General features: G+C 42.9%; 1 protein-coding gene across 1 annotated transcript; it reads left to right on the top strand.

The window, feature by feature from the left end:
* The first annotated feature begins 7,324 nt into the window (after positions 1-7,324).
* On the top strand, positions 7,325-16,217 carry LOC148594240 (guanine nucleotide exchange factor C9orf72-like). The gene is made up of 6 exons (XM_088527317.1): positions 7,325-7,817; positions 10,311-10,370; positions 11,210-11,305; positions 11,862-11,926; positions 13,902-13,974; positions 16,194-16,217. The coding sequence occupies exons 1-6, from the start codon at positions 7,374-7,376 to the stop codon at positions 16,215-16,217; spliced, it is 762 nt and encodes a 253-aa protein (XP_088383443.1). The 5' UTR covers positions 7,325-7,373.
* The last annotated feature ends 611 nt before the right edge of the window (positions 16,218-16,828 follow it).

Here is a 16,828-nt window from a genome sequence, read left to right as displayed (position 1 = left end):
CACAGGCACTACTGCTCCTGTGGTGCAGCACATGAGGACTTGCGCAAGGTCTGTCCACACAAGTCGTACCTGCCCACAGAGCAGGATGCCCCGCCAGGCACCTATGGAGATGTAGTAGTGAGAAAGAGCAGAAATAGAAGGATGTGGTAGAAGTCGATGCATAAATGGAACCATTGCTAGTGTAACTTGAGGTCCAAAGTTCTCCTTTTTCCACTGACAAGTCTCTTCAAATGCATGTTAAAGCCAAAAGACTTTGGCTTTGGCTAGGGGCTTATGATGACCACAGCCGTGGAAGAGCAGACTGTGACCAGTGATGGGCTGTGAACCAACAGCTCCAGGAGGTGCTCCTGGTAAGGGCAGCTGAGTACTTGGAGCAGCGTCAGAGAGACTCTGGGCACAGGCTGTTTGATGCAGAAAAAAATGTTTATTGGGCTTATGGGAAGGGATTGCGTGGAGGCCGGGTTAGGGGCTGGAGACACACACACGGCTGCAGTGCTGGCTCTGGAGGCCTGTGCGGGGTGCGAGCGTCAGCGCACGCTGCTCCAGCAGAGCTGCACGTCATCGTCAGGAGGCCCGTGCAAGCCAGCTGGCCAGAAGACGGCCAGGTTGCCCTGCCGCACGCCGAAGAGGATGCGGATGAGCAGGCTGCTGCCCGAGGCGCTGTGCAGGCAGAGCTGGCAGGCATGTGCGCAGGGCAGCACGGCAAGGCGGCAGTGCTGTGAGGCGGGCAGCAGCAGCCAGGCTCTCTGCGCCACGTCCTGGAACCATTCTGCTATCTTGCGCGCGTCGAGGAAGGAGTGGGTGCAGAGGGTGCGCAGGAGGCCTGGGCTGCAGCAGGCGCCCGACAGTGACGTGGTCTGGTGCAGGAGGCAGTGCACATCGCCCAGCAGGCGCTGCCGCGTGCACAAGCACCGCGCGTGCACACGCACACGGCCCTGCCACGGCGAGCGTCCCTGCCCATGGGTCGTCTCCAGGCGGAAGGCATGGCCGGGTGGTGGGCGCAGCGGCACCAGGAAGCTGTAGTGGCTGCTGGGGCGGCCTGGGTTGCTGCCAGTCACACAGATGCCTGGGCCCAGGCGCGGGAAGAAGGAGCCCAACGAGAGCGCGTGGCAGGCGGAGAGCAGCTCGTCCAGCAGTTCCTCCAGGGCCTCGGGCATGACCCAGACCGGTTGCTGGAGCTGCTGCTGCTGCAGACACCCCGCTGCCTGTCTCTGGCCCGCACACTCCTCATCCTTGCCCTCATCCTCCTTCTGCTCTTCTTCCTCTTCTTCCTGCTCTTCCTTGTCCTCCTCCTCCTTGTCTTGCTGCTGCCCTGCCCAGCTGCACGACGGACTCGATGGCTTCCCCAGCTCACGGCGCCGCTTCCTGGCCAGCCAGCCGTGGCCCACAAGCAGCACGAGGGCTCCCAGCGCCTCCCCGAGCTTCCCCCAACGGCTGCCAGCCAAGAGCCACTGCTGGGCAGCGTCACTGCCCTCCTGCCGCTGCTGCTGCCGCTGCTTGATGGGCTGCGGCTGCTCCAGCTCTTCCTGCAGTCGGGCCATGGAATGTGTGAGGTGCTGCAGGCGCCGCTGCAGCCGCTCCTGCGTGCCCGCATCCACATGGTCGCTGACCCTGAGCGGCTGCTGCACCACGGCCAGCGCCATCAGCATGAGCACCAGGCACACAGCCATGGCGCTCTCGCTGGCCAGACCGAAGTGCCGCGGTAACGGCCGCGCGTCCCGTCCCCTCGCATTCCGCCCGCCTGTGACACCCGCTGCCCCTTTGTGACTGTGCCGCGTGCTCTGTGCTGCCACGGGCGCTGCCCTGCCACCAGCCCTGGCCCAGCCCAGCAACGGCATGAGAGGGCCTGGAGCCTTCATGTCATGAAACTAAATTCAATATGAGTTTAGATCTTGCTCCGTTTATTAGCCAAAGTGCGCGTCTATTTATACCTACAAGCATCTGAGGGATTTCTAGGCTAGCTTTGGTTGGTTGCTAGGGGGGTTGCTAGGTCCCGGCCGCATAGGCTCTTCTCAGCTCTGCAAAGTTGTTTACCCGAAACGGCCAGCTACTCTTTCCCAGCTAGCTCCTCATTCCCAGCCGGCCAAGGACAATTCGCTAACACTCCCCTGTACATTATCAGCAAGGCGCAGGTGGTGCAGATCCTCAGATCCTACAGTTCCCCCTTTTTTCTTTTGCACTAGTCAAGCCTTGCTGGTAAGCGAGACTATCATACGTCTAATACATGCAAAAGTACAGCTAAAGATACAAAGCATAAACAGTAAAACAACCAGTAACATCAGCCTCAATTTTACTAGTACATGCACCCATCCCCAAGTCCATGTTGGTCTGCAAACTCTTCCCAGCCAGAGAGTCCAACGTCCTGCTGAGCAGCGTCCATTGTTTATTGATCTGCTGATGGGCAGTTCAAAGACTCTCGATCATTTCAACGTAGGGGTTGTGCTTACCGCCTGGAGCCGTAAGGTGTCCTTGGTCTCCAAGCCATTCCTCTATAAGTCCTCCTTTTTTCTTTTGCAATAACCAGGCTTTATGAGTATGGGAGGGTAGCATTCGCCTTAAGCATGCAAAGGCACAGCTGAATAAGCCTAGGACAAGAAGCATAACAATCCAAAGCATCAGTCCTGTCTTAAGCAAGGATTTTAGCCACCCACCAATACCCAATAAATCAGTTAACCCATCCAGCCCAAAGAAGACCACATCTTTCTGTATCTTCTGGGTGTGTTCCATCAGCTGTTGGATTTGCTGGTGGATTGCTCTGGAATGGTCCTGCAGGTCCATGCAGCACATTCCTTCAAAGTCTTCACATCCGTGCCCATGGGCTAGCAGCAGGAAGTCGATGGCCGCTCTATTTTGTAGCACCGCGTGTTGCACCTGTGATAAATCTAGCGCAAGATTAGAGAGGACCTGACTGGTGACATTTGCTTGTTTAACCACCCAGCAGGACAGGGTGTCTAAGACTTTGTGGGCTCGCGCTGCTGCCGCCCCCAGTACGAAGAGGGATGCGAAAACTACCTCCCACTTAGACCAGAGGCAGACTTCGTCATTACAGTCCTCCGTCTGGGTTATGCTACGCGCCATTCGCCGAGTTCTTCTTTTGACACTGGTGCTGTTAGGATGGACCCAGGGCAAAGCCATACTTACTTGGCCTACCGTACATGGACCCCCCTATGGGCTTTGATGGAATTCAGACAACTTTTGCTGGACCCTCCCATAACCTGGTTCGAGGATGCCGATAGTGCACGCTCATAGGTGACTCCTGCATTTTTTCACTACGGACCTGCTGTGCATGCACCTACATGGAGGGTTCCGTGTCATCTCCAAACACACAAAGATGGTTTGATACAAACAGTATGTAGGACAACTGCTCTTTTGGGTCTGTCATTTCCTTAAATTTCATCAGGTAATTTTTTAAGGTGCGATTAGCCCGTTCTACCATGGCCTGGCCGGTGGGCGAATTTGAGATTCCCCTGACATGCTTAATGCCCCATTTTTTGCAAAGCTGACGGACAGTGTCACTGGCATATGCCGGACCATTGTCCGTCTTAATCATTTCTGGGACTCCTAACACTGCAAAGCAAGCGGTGAGATGTTTTTTCACATGGAGGGCTCTTTCCCCAGGCTGAGCAGTTGCCCATATTACATGCAAGTAAGTATCAATAGACACATGCACATACTTAAGTCGAGCAGACTCCGGAACATGTGTTACATCCATTTGCCATATCTCTAATGCCTTCAGGCCCCTGGGGTTCACAGCAATGCCCAGACCCGGCCCATTTCTGGTCCAGCCTTCTATGATAGAATGACCGGCTGGATAGACGAGGGGAGAGCAGTGGATGTCGTCTATCTCGACTTCACCAAGGCTTTTGACACCGTCCCTCACAACATCCTCCTGGGCAAGCTCCAGAAGTGTGGGATAGATGAGTGGACAGTGAGGTGGATTAGGAACTGGCTGGATGGGAGGGCCCAGAGAGTGGTGATCAGCAGTGCAGAGTCTAGTTGGAGGCCTGTAGCTAGCGGGGTCCCCCAGGGGTCAGTCCTTGGTCCAGTCCTGTTCAATTTATTCATCAGTGACCTGGATGAAGGCACAGAGTGCTCCCTCAGCAAGTTTGCTGATGACACGAAACTGGGAGGAGTAGCCGATACCCCAGGGGGCTGTGCTGCCATCCAGAGGGACCTGGACAGACTGGACAACTGGGCGGTGGAAAACCTCATGCAATTCAACAAGGCCAAGTGCAAGGTCCTGCACCTGGGGAGGAATAACCCCAGACACCAGTACAGGTTGGGGACCGACCTTCTGGAGAGCAGCTCTGCGGAGAAAGACCTGGGTGTCATGGTGGATGATAAGTTGACCATGAGGCAGCAGTGTGCCCTCGTGGCCAAGAAGGCCAATGGAATCCTGGGCTGCATTAAGAAGAGCGTCTCCAGCAGGTCGAGGGAGGTGATCCTGCCCCTCTATTCAGCCCTGGTGAGGCCACATCTGGAGTATTGTGTCCAGTTCTGGGCTCCACAGTACAAGAGGGATGTGGAGCTTCTGGAGAGAGTCCAGCACAGGGCCACAAGGATGATCAGGGGCCTGGAACATCTGCCCTATGAGGAGAGAGTGAGGGAGCTGGGCCCTGTTCAGCCAGGAGAAGAGAAGGCTGAGAGGGGATCTAATCAGTGTCTACAAATACCTCAAGGGAGGGAGTGCAGAGGACGGTGATGGTCTCTTTTCACTGGTGGCCACTGATAGGACTAGAGGAAATGGCCGGAAACTGAAACACCAAAAATTTCATAGGAACTTAAGGAAAAATTTCTTAACAGTGAGGGTGACAGAGCACTGGAACAGGCTGCCCAGAGAGGTTGTGGAGTCTCCTTCTCTGGAGATCTTCAAAACCCGCTTGGATGCAGTCCTGTGCCACATGCTCTAGGTGACCCTGCGTGTGCAGGGGGGTTGGACTAGATGATCTCTAGAGGTCCCTTCCAACCCTAAGCATTCTATGATTCTATGATTCTATGATACTTCACTGTTCTTAACATGAATGCAGCTTACGTTGCACAAACCAGAGCTACTTCAGAAAGTCTCAATTTCTCCCTGGAAGAATGAACAGCTGGGGATACAGAAATGCAAGATTTGCTTTTTGTTGAACTTAATCTGGCTTTATTTATTTCATTAACCCACTTATTTCATTAACCCATTTCAGAAATCTGCACTGCTATGGAGAGTCCCTGCTCCTTATATCCCAAGAAAACACTTCCACTCCCTCTTTTACCATGTGTAGTAGTTCTGTTGCTCTCTGACCTGACCAGAAAATGAGTTTTTATCACTGTGAAATTAGGTTTTTCCAAGACAGTGTTTCCACAGTGGTAAAAACTCATGTTGGCTGTAAACTATAAAAACTACACATGGTTCCAGAGCAGCAGGAAACCTAAGGCTCCTTCCATTCATGTGTTTCTTTGGACTTTCTCCACTTACACTGCATGCCAGGTGCACTCCAACCCTCCAGACCTTCTTTTGCTAGAAAACAGTAAAATACCTAGTGTCTGCAAGCAGCTCTGAGGAACTGAGGCCCGGAGACAGTTTTTTCTCATTGAAGCTGATTGAGCCAAGGTCTCCTCAGAAGTGGTAACAAGGGGAGAGAGATGTGAGAACCCCATTCCCAGCTGAAAATAAAATAAAAAATAAAAAGCCGGAGCACCGGGGGGAGGGGGGGGGCGGAGGCGGGAGGGGGGGATGCAGGTAATGGACCCAGAAACAGGAACTTGGGATGGAAACATCCCCGGTGCTGACAAGTCCTCCAGGTTGGATTCCAACTTGGAGTATGAAGAGGACGCAGATGACTAGCAGCTGGCAAAGCAGCTTTCTGAACCAAACGCAGCCAACGTGCAAATCGGCCAGAACTACTTCTCGTTTTAAAGCACCCGAGCAGCAGAACATGCACAGCCGTTTCAAGCAGTAATCCCATGAAAGCTTTCCGTGAGAGTGTTAAAGCTGCGGCAGTAGGGCAGAGGCAGTTTATTTTATTAAAAATAAGCCCTTTGGGGATAGCACGGACCAGAGCGGCTGCCCGAACACTCCTCCCCCGCACCGCGCTCTCCCACCGCCATTTTCCCCTCGGGCTGCTGCGCTCGGGTGCTTCCTGGCGGCGAGCGCGCATGCGCGGCAGGGAGGCCGGGGCCGCTCGCGGGGGCGGGGGCGGGGGCGGGGGCGGGGGCGGGGGCGGAGCACGCGCATGCGCATGCGCGCGGCGCCGCACAGGGGGCGGCCGTTGTGGCGGTTCCGCGGGTGAGTAAGGTGGGGGCCGCGTCCTGTCCCGGTGCTGCCCTTTTACGAGGTGGCGGGTTGGAGGGGGGCGGCTCAGTTTTCAGCCGGGAACGAAGGGAGGGCGCAGGGATGTGTCTGTTTCGGCTTCCCCTGAAACGGTGACGTTGCATTTTGAGCCTGTGTGCGTGGTTTTCTTCTGCCGGTGCAGCCTGTCATAGGCTATATAGGAAGGTCGCCTAGCGCATCCTAATTCTTAGATGAGGCCTAAGAAAAAAAAAAAAAAAGGGAGCAGGTGCTTTTCTGCCCTAGGGGGAAACAGTTGGACAGTTTTAGTTGGGACCTTAAAACACATAGATATATGTATCAAAAACAAAACAAAAAAAGGCCTCATGAAAAAAACAGATATGTCAAATAGGATCAGTATCACTTCTTCATTTTGCCCTTTTTTCCATACTCTTCTATAGCGTGCAGCAATCAAGGTGCAGACATTTTAAAAAGGAACAACGAGGTTTAATGTCTCCAAGTTTAGCCAGGATAAATGCATTTCGGTGTTTTATTTGTCTATCCTGGGTTGAGATTTTTAGAATAACTCCTGATCTAATATATCTGGGTTCTTGGTGTAATATATTTGGGTCCTGAAGCTATTGCTGTGAGCAGCATGCTGTTTTTTGTCGAGGTGGAACTTCCTGTTATCTCTTGCAACCTCATCAAAATTGAGAAGATGTAGGGTCTTTGGAAATGGCCAGGGCATGCATGTATATTACTTTAAAGTAAAGGAAATGCTTCTCATGTGTCTTTTCTTCTACACTACTTGAATGTGTTGCAGGTTCATCATAATAAGCTTTTTAGAGCTGCTAAAGAATATCCGAGTGATTGACTAAAATTTGTGAATCATGCCACTTTGTTATGTAGAGAGTATGCATGTAAACTTGCTTCTTGCATGAAGGCTAGAATGGAATCCTAAAAGTGGAAGCCAGAGCTGTGGATGTGGTGAAATCTTATTTGAAAGCAAAAAAAAAAAAAAAAAGAGAGAGAAAATAATGTATGTGGTTCTAATTTATTTTTCTGCTAAAACTTTGTTTTTTAGGCAATGTAAGCATTTTAAGGATATGGTTGAGAAGAAATAGGTATGTCAGCTCTTTGCCCACCGCCCTCACCTGCAGTTTCCAAAACAGAGATCTGTTTGAATGGAGAGTCACCTTTGTTAGCTGCCACTTTTGCTTACTGGGACAATATTCTTGGTCCCAGAGTGCGACACATTTGGGCCCCAAAGACCAAACAAGTTCTCCTCAGCGATGGTGAAAGAACTTTTCTTGCAAATCACACACTAAATGGAGAGATACTTCGGAATGCAGAAAGCGGTGCAATAGATGTGAAGTTTTTCGTTTTGGCAGAGAAAAGAGTAATCATTGTGTCATTAATCTTCGATGGAAACTGGAATGGAGACAGAAGCACCTATGGACTGTCCATTATACTTCCACAAAGTGACCTTGGCTTCTACCTGCCTCTTCACAGGGTGTGTGTGGATAGCTTAACACATATTATAAGGAAAGGGAGAATATGGATGCACAAGGTAGGTTTGCTTTTCATTGCTAAAAACAGTTGTCTTAGTTGTTTTGGGCACTAGCAAAATATGAGGCTGTGTCATACCCAGACAAAAACTCGAAGGAAAGTGATCTCTCTAGAAGTAAGAAATCCATATGTCAGCAAATTCAAAGCTGGATTTTCAGTCATGTGAATTGTTGTTACATAGGGCATTGTATGAGCATATGCCAGTTTCTAGTTAAAACAGGTGTCCTACGCATTGTCTTTCATCTCCCTGAATCTAATAAAAATTAGTACTACAAAATGTGCTAAGTATTCGTATTCAGTAGAATTGGAAAATTACTATGTTTCAGATAATTGTTTTCACACTTTGTGTCTAAAAAAGGAAACTCTTGGAATGATTTCACGTTACTGCTATTGTATACAGTAGTCACTGCATTATTTCCCCAAAAAGATATTGGCAAGCAGTTTTTGCAAGAGAACTCACCAGAGTATTAAGCTGTGGGAGAATCAGTAAGATAAATCTGCTTTAGTCCAAATATTATTACTACTTCTGAATCCTGAAGAAGAAAACTATATTAAATTATTTTTAAAGAATTGCACCTTAGTGCATTGTGGATTTTTCATGATTAAATGGAAATTATGTCTTTCATTAAAAATACGTGATGGTCTAATAATAAAGTCAGTTGTTCTCTATACGTTAGTACTTTTGACATAAAGAAATGCTCATGCTCTTACTTAATTTCCCAGTCATTTAGGTCTCTCTTTACAGACTTTCTGTGTGGAATAGGGAAGTTCAGATAAAGCTTTGTGCATCGTTGTTAACTACAGCTTCCCTCTTTTTCAATCTACTGTAGAAATGGCCTTTCAGTTATATTGACCATGATGGAACATGTTTTCTGGTGGCATTCTCTGAAAATAGTCTTAAATTCTTCATTCTTTTTCAGATGTTCCTGAAATAGACAGTCCAGCTTGGTCAGTCAAGACAGTTAAATTCTATTTAAAAAGTTCTTGTTGGGTTTTTGAGGAAGGTCAAAAGTGTTTATAGCGTTTTTTGAAGATGAGGAGAGCAGAGAAATCAGAGCCTTAACCTTACTTGGTATTAAACATTTAGATTAAATTTTAGGCGTGAGTAGTGTGTGAAGACAGGCTGAAATACTAGTTTCCAATTTCTGACAATTTATCAAGCGTGTCTATATGAGAACAAATTATATTGAATTAAAATGTCAGAAGAACTATGCATCTGTTCTGGCATTTATAGTGTTGTGGTTATCAGTTCTCATGAGATCTGTTTAGGGATGAACAATCAGACTTTAGACAAGAAGAAACCTTCTGAACTCAGGGCTAAGACAAATGTGGAACAATATTCATACTGGTAAAGACAAGCGATTCCAAACAGGGGTACCGTATGGGGTGAGAAATCCCTTTTATTCATATAGATATCATATTTTAGTTCTTTGACAATTAATGGCAGCTCTATTTCTAAAGAGGAAAAAAAAGTGGCTTATGGTATTACAGTGGTACTAAGGTATTTACATGAAGTCTTCTTTCAAAACAAAGGATCTTCATTGTCTAGGAAGCTTCACAATAGAAGTGTCCTTAAGGAATCTACATTGTAGCCTTTCAAATCGTTAGCTGGGTGCCATTTGATGGCAATTTACTATAGATTATGCCTTATTCCCCTGTTTCAAAAGAGTTAGGCAAACTCTACCCACTTGAGATTGATGGACTTCAAGTAGTTCATGAGACCAATGGGATTAGAAATGCAGTAACTTCCTAGCATTTAGCAAAACTTATTAGTTGTTGTGGCATTATTTATTTTTGGATCTCGTAGTGATTGATCAAGTGATTTAAGCTTTTATTGTGAATAATAATTCAATATTGTTGAATTACATTTTGAATGTTGTTTGCTACTGAGCTGCTGGTGAGTGTGTTTGGAAAGCCTAGTCCAATCTCTTCTACAGTGGTGTTTTATATGCTGTGAGGTTTTGTGTCTCCTGGACTTGATTTTGAAACAGAAGGCATGTTTTGAAGTCTTGTCAGTGTCTGAAGATGTGAAAATAATCCTGTCTTTCCTCCCCTGTCCAAACCAATATTTTTCCTTATCCTAGAGATATCATTTTCTCCTGTTTCTGTGGGAGTCATCCCTGTGTATGTTAATCATTTGAAAATAAAAGTATATAAAACGGAATTCTGAACTTTAATCTTTTGATCATTTGTCATTTTCTTGGTCTTTAACAAAAGAACTACTAATCTGTTGTTACTGTCATCATTCTCTCACTTTCCTGCTACTCCTGCTATGTGTAAGAGGTTTGGTGGGAAGTGGAGCAGGGAGCACTGATCACTTTGAAGTGACTTCATTCCTAGCAGTGTCAACTCTGTAAAAGAAAAAGACTTGAACATCAAAGTTTGAATCTAAGAAGCATGTTTCTGAAGGGAAGAAATTTGGCCTTTGACTGTTGTGTGCATGCGTGTATAGAGAAATACCAAAGCTTTTATATTTAACTGCTTTCTTGCTCAGGAGAGGCAAGAACATTTCCAGAAGATTGCCCTGGAAGGCACGGAGAGAATGGAGGATCAGGTAAGACAGGCTGGTTGATGAATATGGCACAACATGACAAAATTAATCGACTGGATCTCGTGACTGTAGCACTTGGTGCCACTTCTCATTTCTGGGATTCAGGAAGATACTTTGGACTGGCTGATGACCTGCCATACACATGAGGAAAACTACTGAAGATAGGATGGTGGGAGCTGTGAAAAAACAAATACATTGCGTCACTTTATGTGTAAAAGGAAAGCCTATGAAGAATGTTGTATTTCAGAAGAGGGAAGTGTTTTATGTGTACTTCAGTTTCCCTAAAGGTAGTAGCTTCCACAGATATATGCTTTCTCCTGTTAAGAGTAGTTTTTCAATAGGTCATTACCTTTTCAGGTTACAGAGATGTATGGAATCTGTTGTGTTAGAATGTGCTTGTAGATCTAATGTGTGAGACTGTGAGGTTTCTGAAAAAGTAGGAAAATGTGGCTTTTGTGTGTGTGTGAAGCAAGAGAAATAAGGCACCATGTTAATAACTAGTAAGCCTGATACTGTTGCCCTGTCACTGTGAAAACATTATAGTTTGAATACAGTACTTGCATGTAATATGGTGTGAATAAATTGTATCATTATAAATGTTTTCTGAGTAGGTTGATCAAACTGATCTGGTGAATCAGCCTAGCACCCCGGGAACGCATTTTACATGTCTGGTTAAAAAGTGAATTGCGTGTTTCCAATTTACAATTGCTGTTGAAGTTTTGTGTATTAACTCATACACCGCACTTCCAAATAATAGAAACTTAGGATGTTTTGCCTGAGTTTCTCCCTGGCAACTTCCTGTACTGCATGCTTTAACTTCAAACATGTTATTTATTCCACAGGGCCACAGTATCATTCCGATGCTGACAGGAGAAGTTATTCCTGTAATGGAACTCCTTTCGTCTATGAAATCACACAGTGTTTCAGAAGAAATAGATGTAAGTCCTTATATTTATTGCATTCTGAGTAATAAAGTGATGTTCTCATTTGAAGCTCTCAACAACAACAAAAAATAACGTTCCACTTAGTGAAGTTTTGCTCAGCACTTAGTAAAATTAGTTACCAGTGATACCATTTTTAAAAGAACGGGAGAGAGGCTGTTCACACAAAACAAAACAAGTGAAGATGTAATTGGGTTTAATGTTGATAACCGTTTCAGTGTGGTTTATCATTCTCATGAAAGAAATAGAAGTGATTTGACTTGAACTAATTTAAGGTAATCTGGAGAAGGCATTAGAAAAACCTCTTGGGTGCAATCTGACTGTCAAGTTGGAGAAACAAGTTTAATCATCAGTGACTTTTTCAGTATTCTTTGGCCAAAGACTGAGGCCTTTTTACGCTTTTGGTTTTCTGGCAATGTTAAAACTTTAGTTTAAGCAGATCCTAAAGAGAGAGTTCCTGAAGAGCAAGCACCTGTGTTCAAAACAAAAAGTAGTTATTTAAAATTGGCACATATCCTTGTGTAACCTTTGTTTGTGTTTATTTGCGTTTCAGGTAAGTGATACTGTGCTAAATGACGATGGCATTGGGGATAGTTGTCATGAAGGCTTTCTCCTCAAGTATGAAATTCAGTTTTGATAGCAAAATGACATAGACTTGTGTGTGTGTATATTTATAAATATGTATGCATGTGAGTGTGTGATTAGATTTATTTGTAAGAATGGAAAAAGACATGTATTTGACTTTTATTGTATTTTTAATGTAAAACCAGAAATAATTGCACTTCAGAGAAACTATTCTGTGGGAATAGTATTTCATCGATTTTTAGATCATGTTATTTTAGAATATCACCCTTACAATTTCATTAATTTCTGTACTGCTTAACTTCAAATAATCTATAATCTGTTTATACAGTGTGACATATTCTTTCAGTACTGCACAAATTCATGTGTTAAATTTACAAATTATTGACACATAGTATTTACTTTTATAGAAAAATTGGGTTCTCTTTGTGTTTTTAATCCTTTAAGGCTATCACTCTTTATAAAATAATATGACGAATGTTGTTAGATGGATTGTTGTAAACAACTAGAGTCACTGATTCTATGATGATAAGTTACTCTTCTATCAGTTAATGGCTGCCTTGATGCTACTTCTCTTTCACAGATAAAATTTTCAAGAAGCAGAATAACTTGGCCATTTGCCTAAAGGGTCCTAACATCAAGGACCCTGCTTGAAACATATCTATTACTCTGACATGCTGCTGACAACATCCAAATAAAGAGCAGTGAGATGTGCAGTGTTGCACAGTAGTCCTCCTAAGTCAGAGTCACTGCATATGTTATAGCTGTGTATCTCTACAGTGATCAGGAGCATACTTCTGCGTTATGTGATTTTCTGTGTACCCCCTTTTCCTGCTTTTATAACTTTTTTAAAAATTACTGCTAATAGTATCAAGGTCGTACAGTTTTATGCAGCAGTTGTACAATCAGTGGCAAGATTATTGAGCAGAAGTGACATGAATGATCTGATGAACTCTGTGTCTTGAAGGATAAAGATTCAGTTAAGCTTCCTGTGCTGCTCTACTTGATAAGGTCTACTACCCTCTGAAAAACAGCATCAAGTCCTCTGGGTCTGCTCTCAATCTAATATAGTGTTGAAATGGATTTCCGTATTTTGCTGACTAAAAATTGGATCGCACAAAGTAAGAAATTCATCTGCACACCTTGAATCTATTTTAAAAATATTTGGTAAGGTAAAGAGTAGTAGGCCCACTATAAAGTCCACCTGTAGGACTTTCACCTGTAGGAGAGTCTCAGCATAGCTGTTATAATCCTAACCATTTTAGAAGTGTTTATTAGAACTGCTTAAACAGTATCCAAACAGTTGCTCAATTCTAATACTTATTCACAGATGTCGGAAAAAAGCTTTCTAATTACAAAGATAACCAGACTTTTGATACCGTGTGGTAGGTAAGAAAAGTGACGACAAAGGTGACGACAAAACATCAACAGAAGTCTGTTAAGAACAGGCTAAGAGTTGTGAGGATTAGTGCAGATAAACTTGTAGCAGCTGCCAAGCTGAGGAGTGACTAAATCAGAGCAGTGCTGCTGGCAAATCACAAGACAACACTCTCTAATTCCCAGTGTGTCACTCTATATCAAGGATCTCATACCTGTGAAGTGTTCTTGTCCATGTAGTTAACAAGAGTAGAGCAGTCCATCTACCAAGCGTCCCAAAACTGCTATCTGACACAAAGTTTTTGAAAATGAGAACTATCAAATAAATCATCTTTCAAAATTCTTTTAAATCCTTTATTATTAATGTCTTCTGCTATTTTAGGTGAATTATTTTGTAGTGGTGGTGAAGTGGTGTAGATGGTATACTACAGTTATGATACAGAGACAGTTTGGGTTAGCACCCAAGTGATATTTGGAGATTTTGTCTGCCGGTTTTTCTATCAATTGGACTAAAACTGTAAGTGTTGCTAAAATCTGAAAGTTATACTGGGGACTTAATTCTGTGGAATCATGGTGATGATTATATTTTAAAAGTATTTATAAAGGTATTAACCTGTTCTGTTTTTATTTGCAGTGCAATTAGTTCACATTTGCAGACCTGTGGTTGTTCTGTAGTTGTAGGAAGCAGTGCAGAAAAAGTGAATAAGGTAATGCACTTCTGAACAAACCAACTTGAATGGCCATTGTTAAGAGTGTGAATGTGTCATTTGCCTATAGATGTACCTGAGGTTGAAGAGAGAGAGAATATCATTATGGAATTGTCTTCAGTTAATTACTCTTAACAGTTATCAATTCTGCTTGAAAAGTGGCTTATAAGTTGTTTTCTGGCAACTTTAAGCAAGGCAATATATTTAATTTTATTCATATTGTTCATAAGGGAATAGTGGATGAATTGGAGATTTTAAGATCAGGTTTGTTAGCTAAATATGAATTGAACCATTCTGGTGTGACTTGCATAGCTCAGGTCAACAGGTGTTGTCCATGTACTTTAAGAAATGGATATCTGCATTATTTTACTGTGCTGGGGAATGCATACTTCTGCATCATGAACTGCTTGTGTTTCATGAAACAGATACACAACTGTAGTTATAAACACACTCCTCAGAATGTGCAGCTTATTAGGATCTTCATCTGTACCATCAGTTTCAAGATATTTGCATACCTGTGTCTGCAATCTATTTGAAATTAATTTGTAAATAACTGCAGACTTAGATCCTTAAATTAAGTTGACTCAACTTTTCAGAAGAGCCAAAGAGATGCAAAACACAAATGTAGACCCCTAAAACTGCAAGAAAAACACCATATTTCAACATAATTGCTGTAGCATGTGTAAAACTGACCTAATGTTAGCAACTTTCCAGGGCTAGAAACAACAGGCAGCATTAGCTGCACTTCTTGGTAGAGAATAGTAAAATGTACATATACCACTATGATCCAGAACTCACCGTTGGAGGCTGTCATTTTGGAACAATAAAATTACTACCTTTTTTGATAGCCACCCTTTTCTCCATTTTATTAATACTTTTTAACTTTCTTCTAAATCTGTTGATTTCATATTGGTTCAGGTTAAGTATTTGTTATCTTTTCTGTTTTTTCTTGTAATGTTTTTTGTACAAATATGGGAAGTTTTGATGCTTTTTTTAAAATTTACTAAGTGTTTAAAAGAAAAATTAAAGGACGATTTTTTTTTATTCAGTGTTTTCCAACTCAAATTTTATACACAGCTTTCTGATTACATATAAAGCTAGTTTCAAATAAATTGAAAATAATTTCTGGAAGATATATATCTGTGTTTGTAGTCCACTGAAATATTTCTAAAATCTTATCTATTTATGGCATATGGCAGTATATCAGCCTTTCACCCAGGAGGGTTTCCCTCCACCCAGGAGGACTTAATTAGACTATTTTTCCATCTTTTCTAATAAATTCACCAAAGTTAATCTTGAATCAAAATATGCACAGACAAATCATGGATTTTATTTTTTAAAAAGTAAATGGAATTCACTAACTAAATTGCCTCTCTGCTTTCACTCTTTAATCTTCTAATGTTAAAGCCTGTTTGATTCAGAATATCCCTGCAGGTGGGAATGGAAAGAAGGGCTTTATAAAAACATACGATCCTAGAGCCTTCAGGTATTAGATACTATTACGTTTAATGAGGACACTGGTACTACTCAGAGTATTTTCTCTGCAGAGTAGTAACAATATTTTCATGTTCTTAGACCGTGACATGGCTGCTGGAGTATACATGTGGAGAAGCAGTATGGTCAAATAAATTCATTTCCTGACAGAAAATATTTTTCTATATTGGAGTTTTCTCTCCGATCATGTTTTTTTAATTATGGTGTACTGATCGTTCAGTTCTAGTTTATTTTGTAAGCATAAGACTTTCCATTTACAGAAATTCTTACTTTCGTGTTTTTTTGATAAATATGTGAATGTATCTGTGTGTATTGCTTCAACTCAAATATCAATTGAAATGTGAAACAGCTTAACATACTATCTTTGAACAGTTAGAGCAGTAAGAATGTGTATGTATGAATCCAATGTTAGTATGTTTGTTTTGCATATTAGGAACCTGTTTGTCACATTTGCACACTATTTCTTTATATTCCATAGTTTGATTTCTGTATACAGCTAATTTTCTGGTGTAATTTTTAACAGATCTTTCACCTGAAACCAGGCTTATCTCTGAGGAGTACTTTTCTTGCACAATTTCTGCTAGTCCTTCACAGAAAAGCCTTAACTTTAATAAAATACATAGAGGATGACACGTAAGTGAATAAGTAATAGAAAATAGACTGTAGGAAATTATGTTCTTTTTGATGTAATCCAGCTTCAAAAATTCTTCTCATCTTTCTTGCAGGCAAAAAGGAAAAAGGCCTTTTAAGTCTCTTTGGAGTTTAAAGATAGACCTTGACCTAACAGCAGAGGGCGATCTTAACATAATAATGGCTTGAGCTGAGAAGATTAAACCAGGTCTACATTTCTTCATCTTTGGGAGACCATTCTACATTAGTGTACAAGAACGTGATATGCTGATGACATTTTAAAATTACCCATTGTTCATGTGTAATATTGCAGTCTTGCATGCTGGTAAAAGAAATCAATGTGAATACCACATTTCAGACAATCACTGATTTATAATGAAGCAATAGTAATAAAGGAAATCTGCAAGAAGCAGGAAGAAGTGCTATCAGACGGAATATCAACTGAAATAGAAGAGCATGCTTTGACTGTTAACAAGCAAGTGTTAACAAGCAATTGTTGATTGTTAACAACATAAATTGCAGCACTGCACAATGGAACTGTGACCTTATTTAAGATGTTATGTTCACTGCCAACCAGGATATTCTGCCACAGATTGTTGGTCTACCATTAAATATTCAGTAATGTAGCATAATTGAGATCTTTCAAAGCACAGAAAATTTGTTTTTCTCAGCTTCTGTTGTCAGTCTTTGGCTATTAGCTGCTATTGTTTTATCCACTGTCAGTTTGTAT

This window comes from Tinamus guttatus, unplaced genomic scaffold (assembly GCF_059628265.1).
Source record: "Tinamus guttatus ecotype Peru unplaced genomic scaffold, ASM5962826v1 Tinamus_guttatus_pri_ptg000278l, whole genome shotgun sequence".
NCBI classification, from domain to species: Eukaryota; Metazoa; Chordata; class Aves; order Tinamiformes; family Tinamidae; genus Tinamus; species Tinamus guttatus.
Note: the sequence above shows the minus strand (reverse complement) of the source record. Positions and strands in the feature narration are given on the sequence as shown.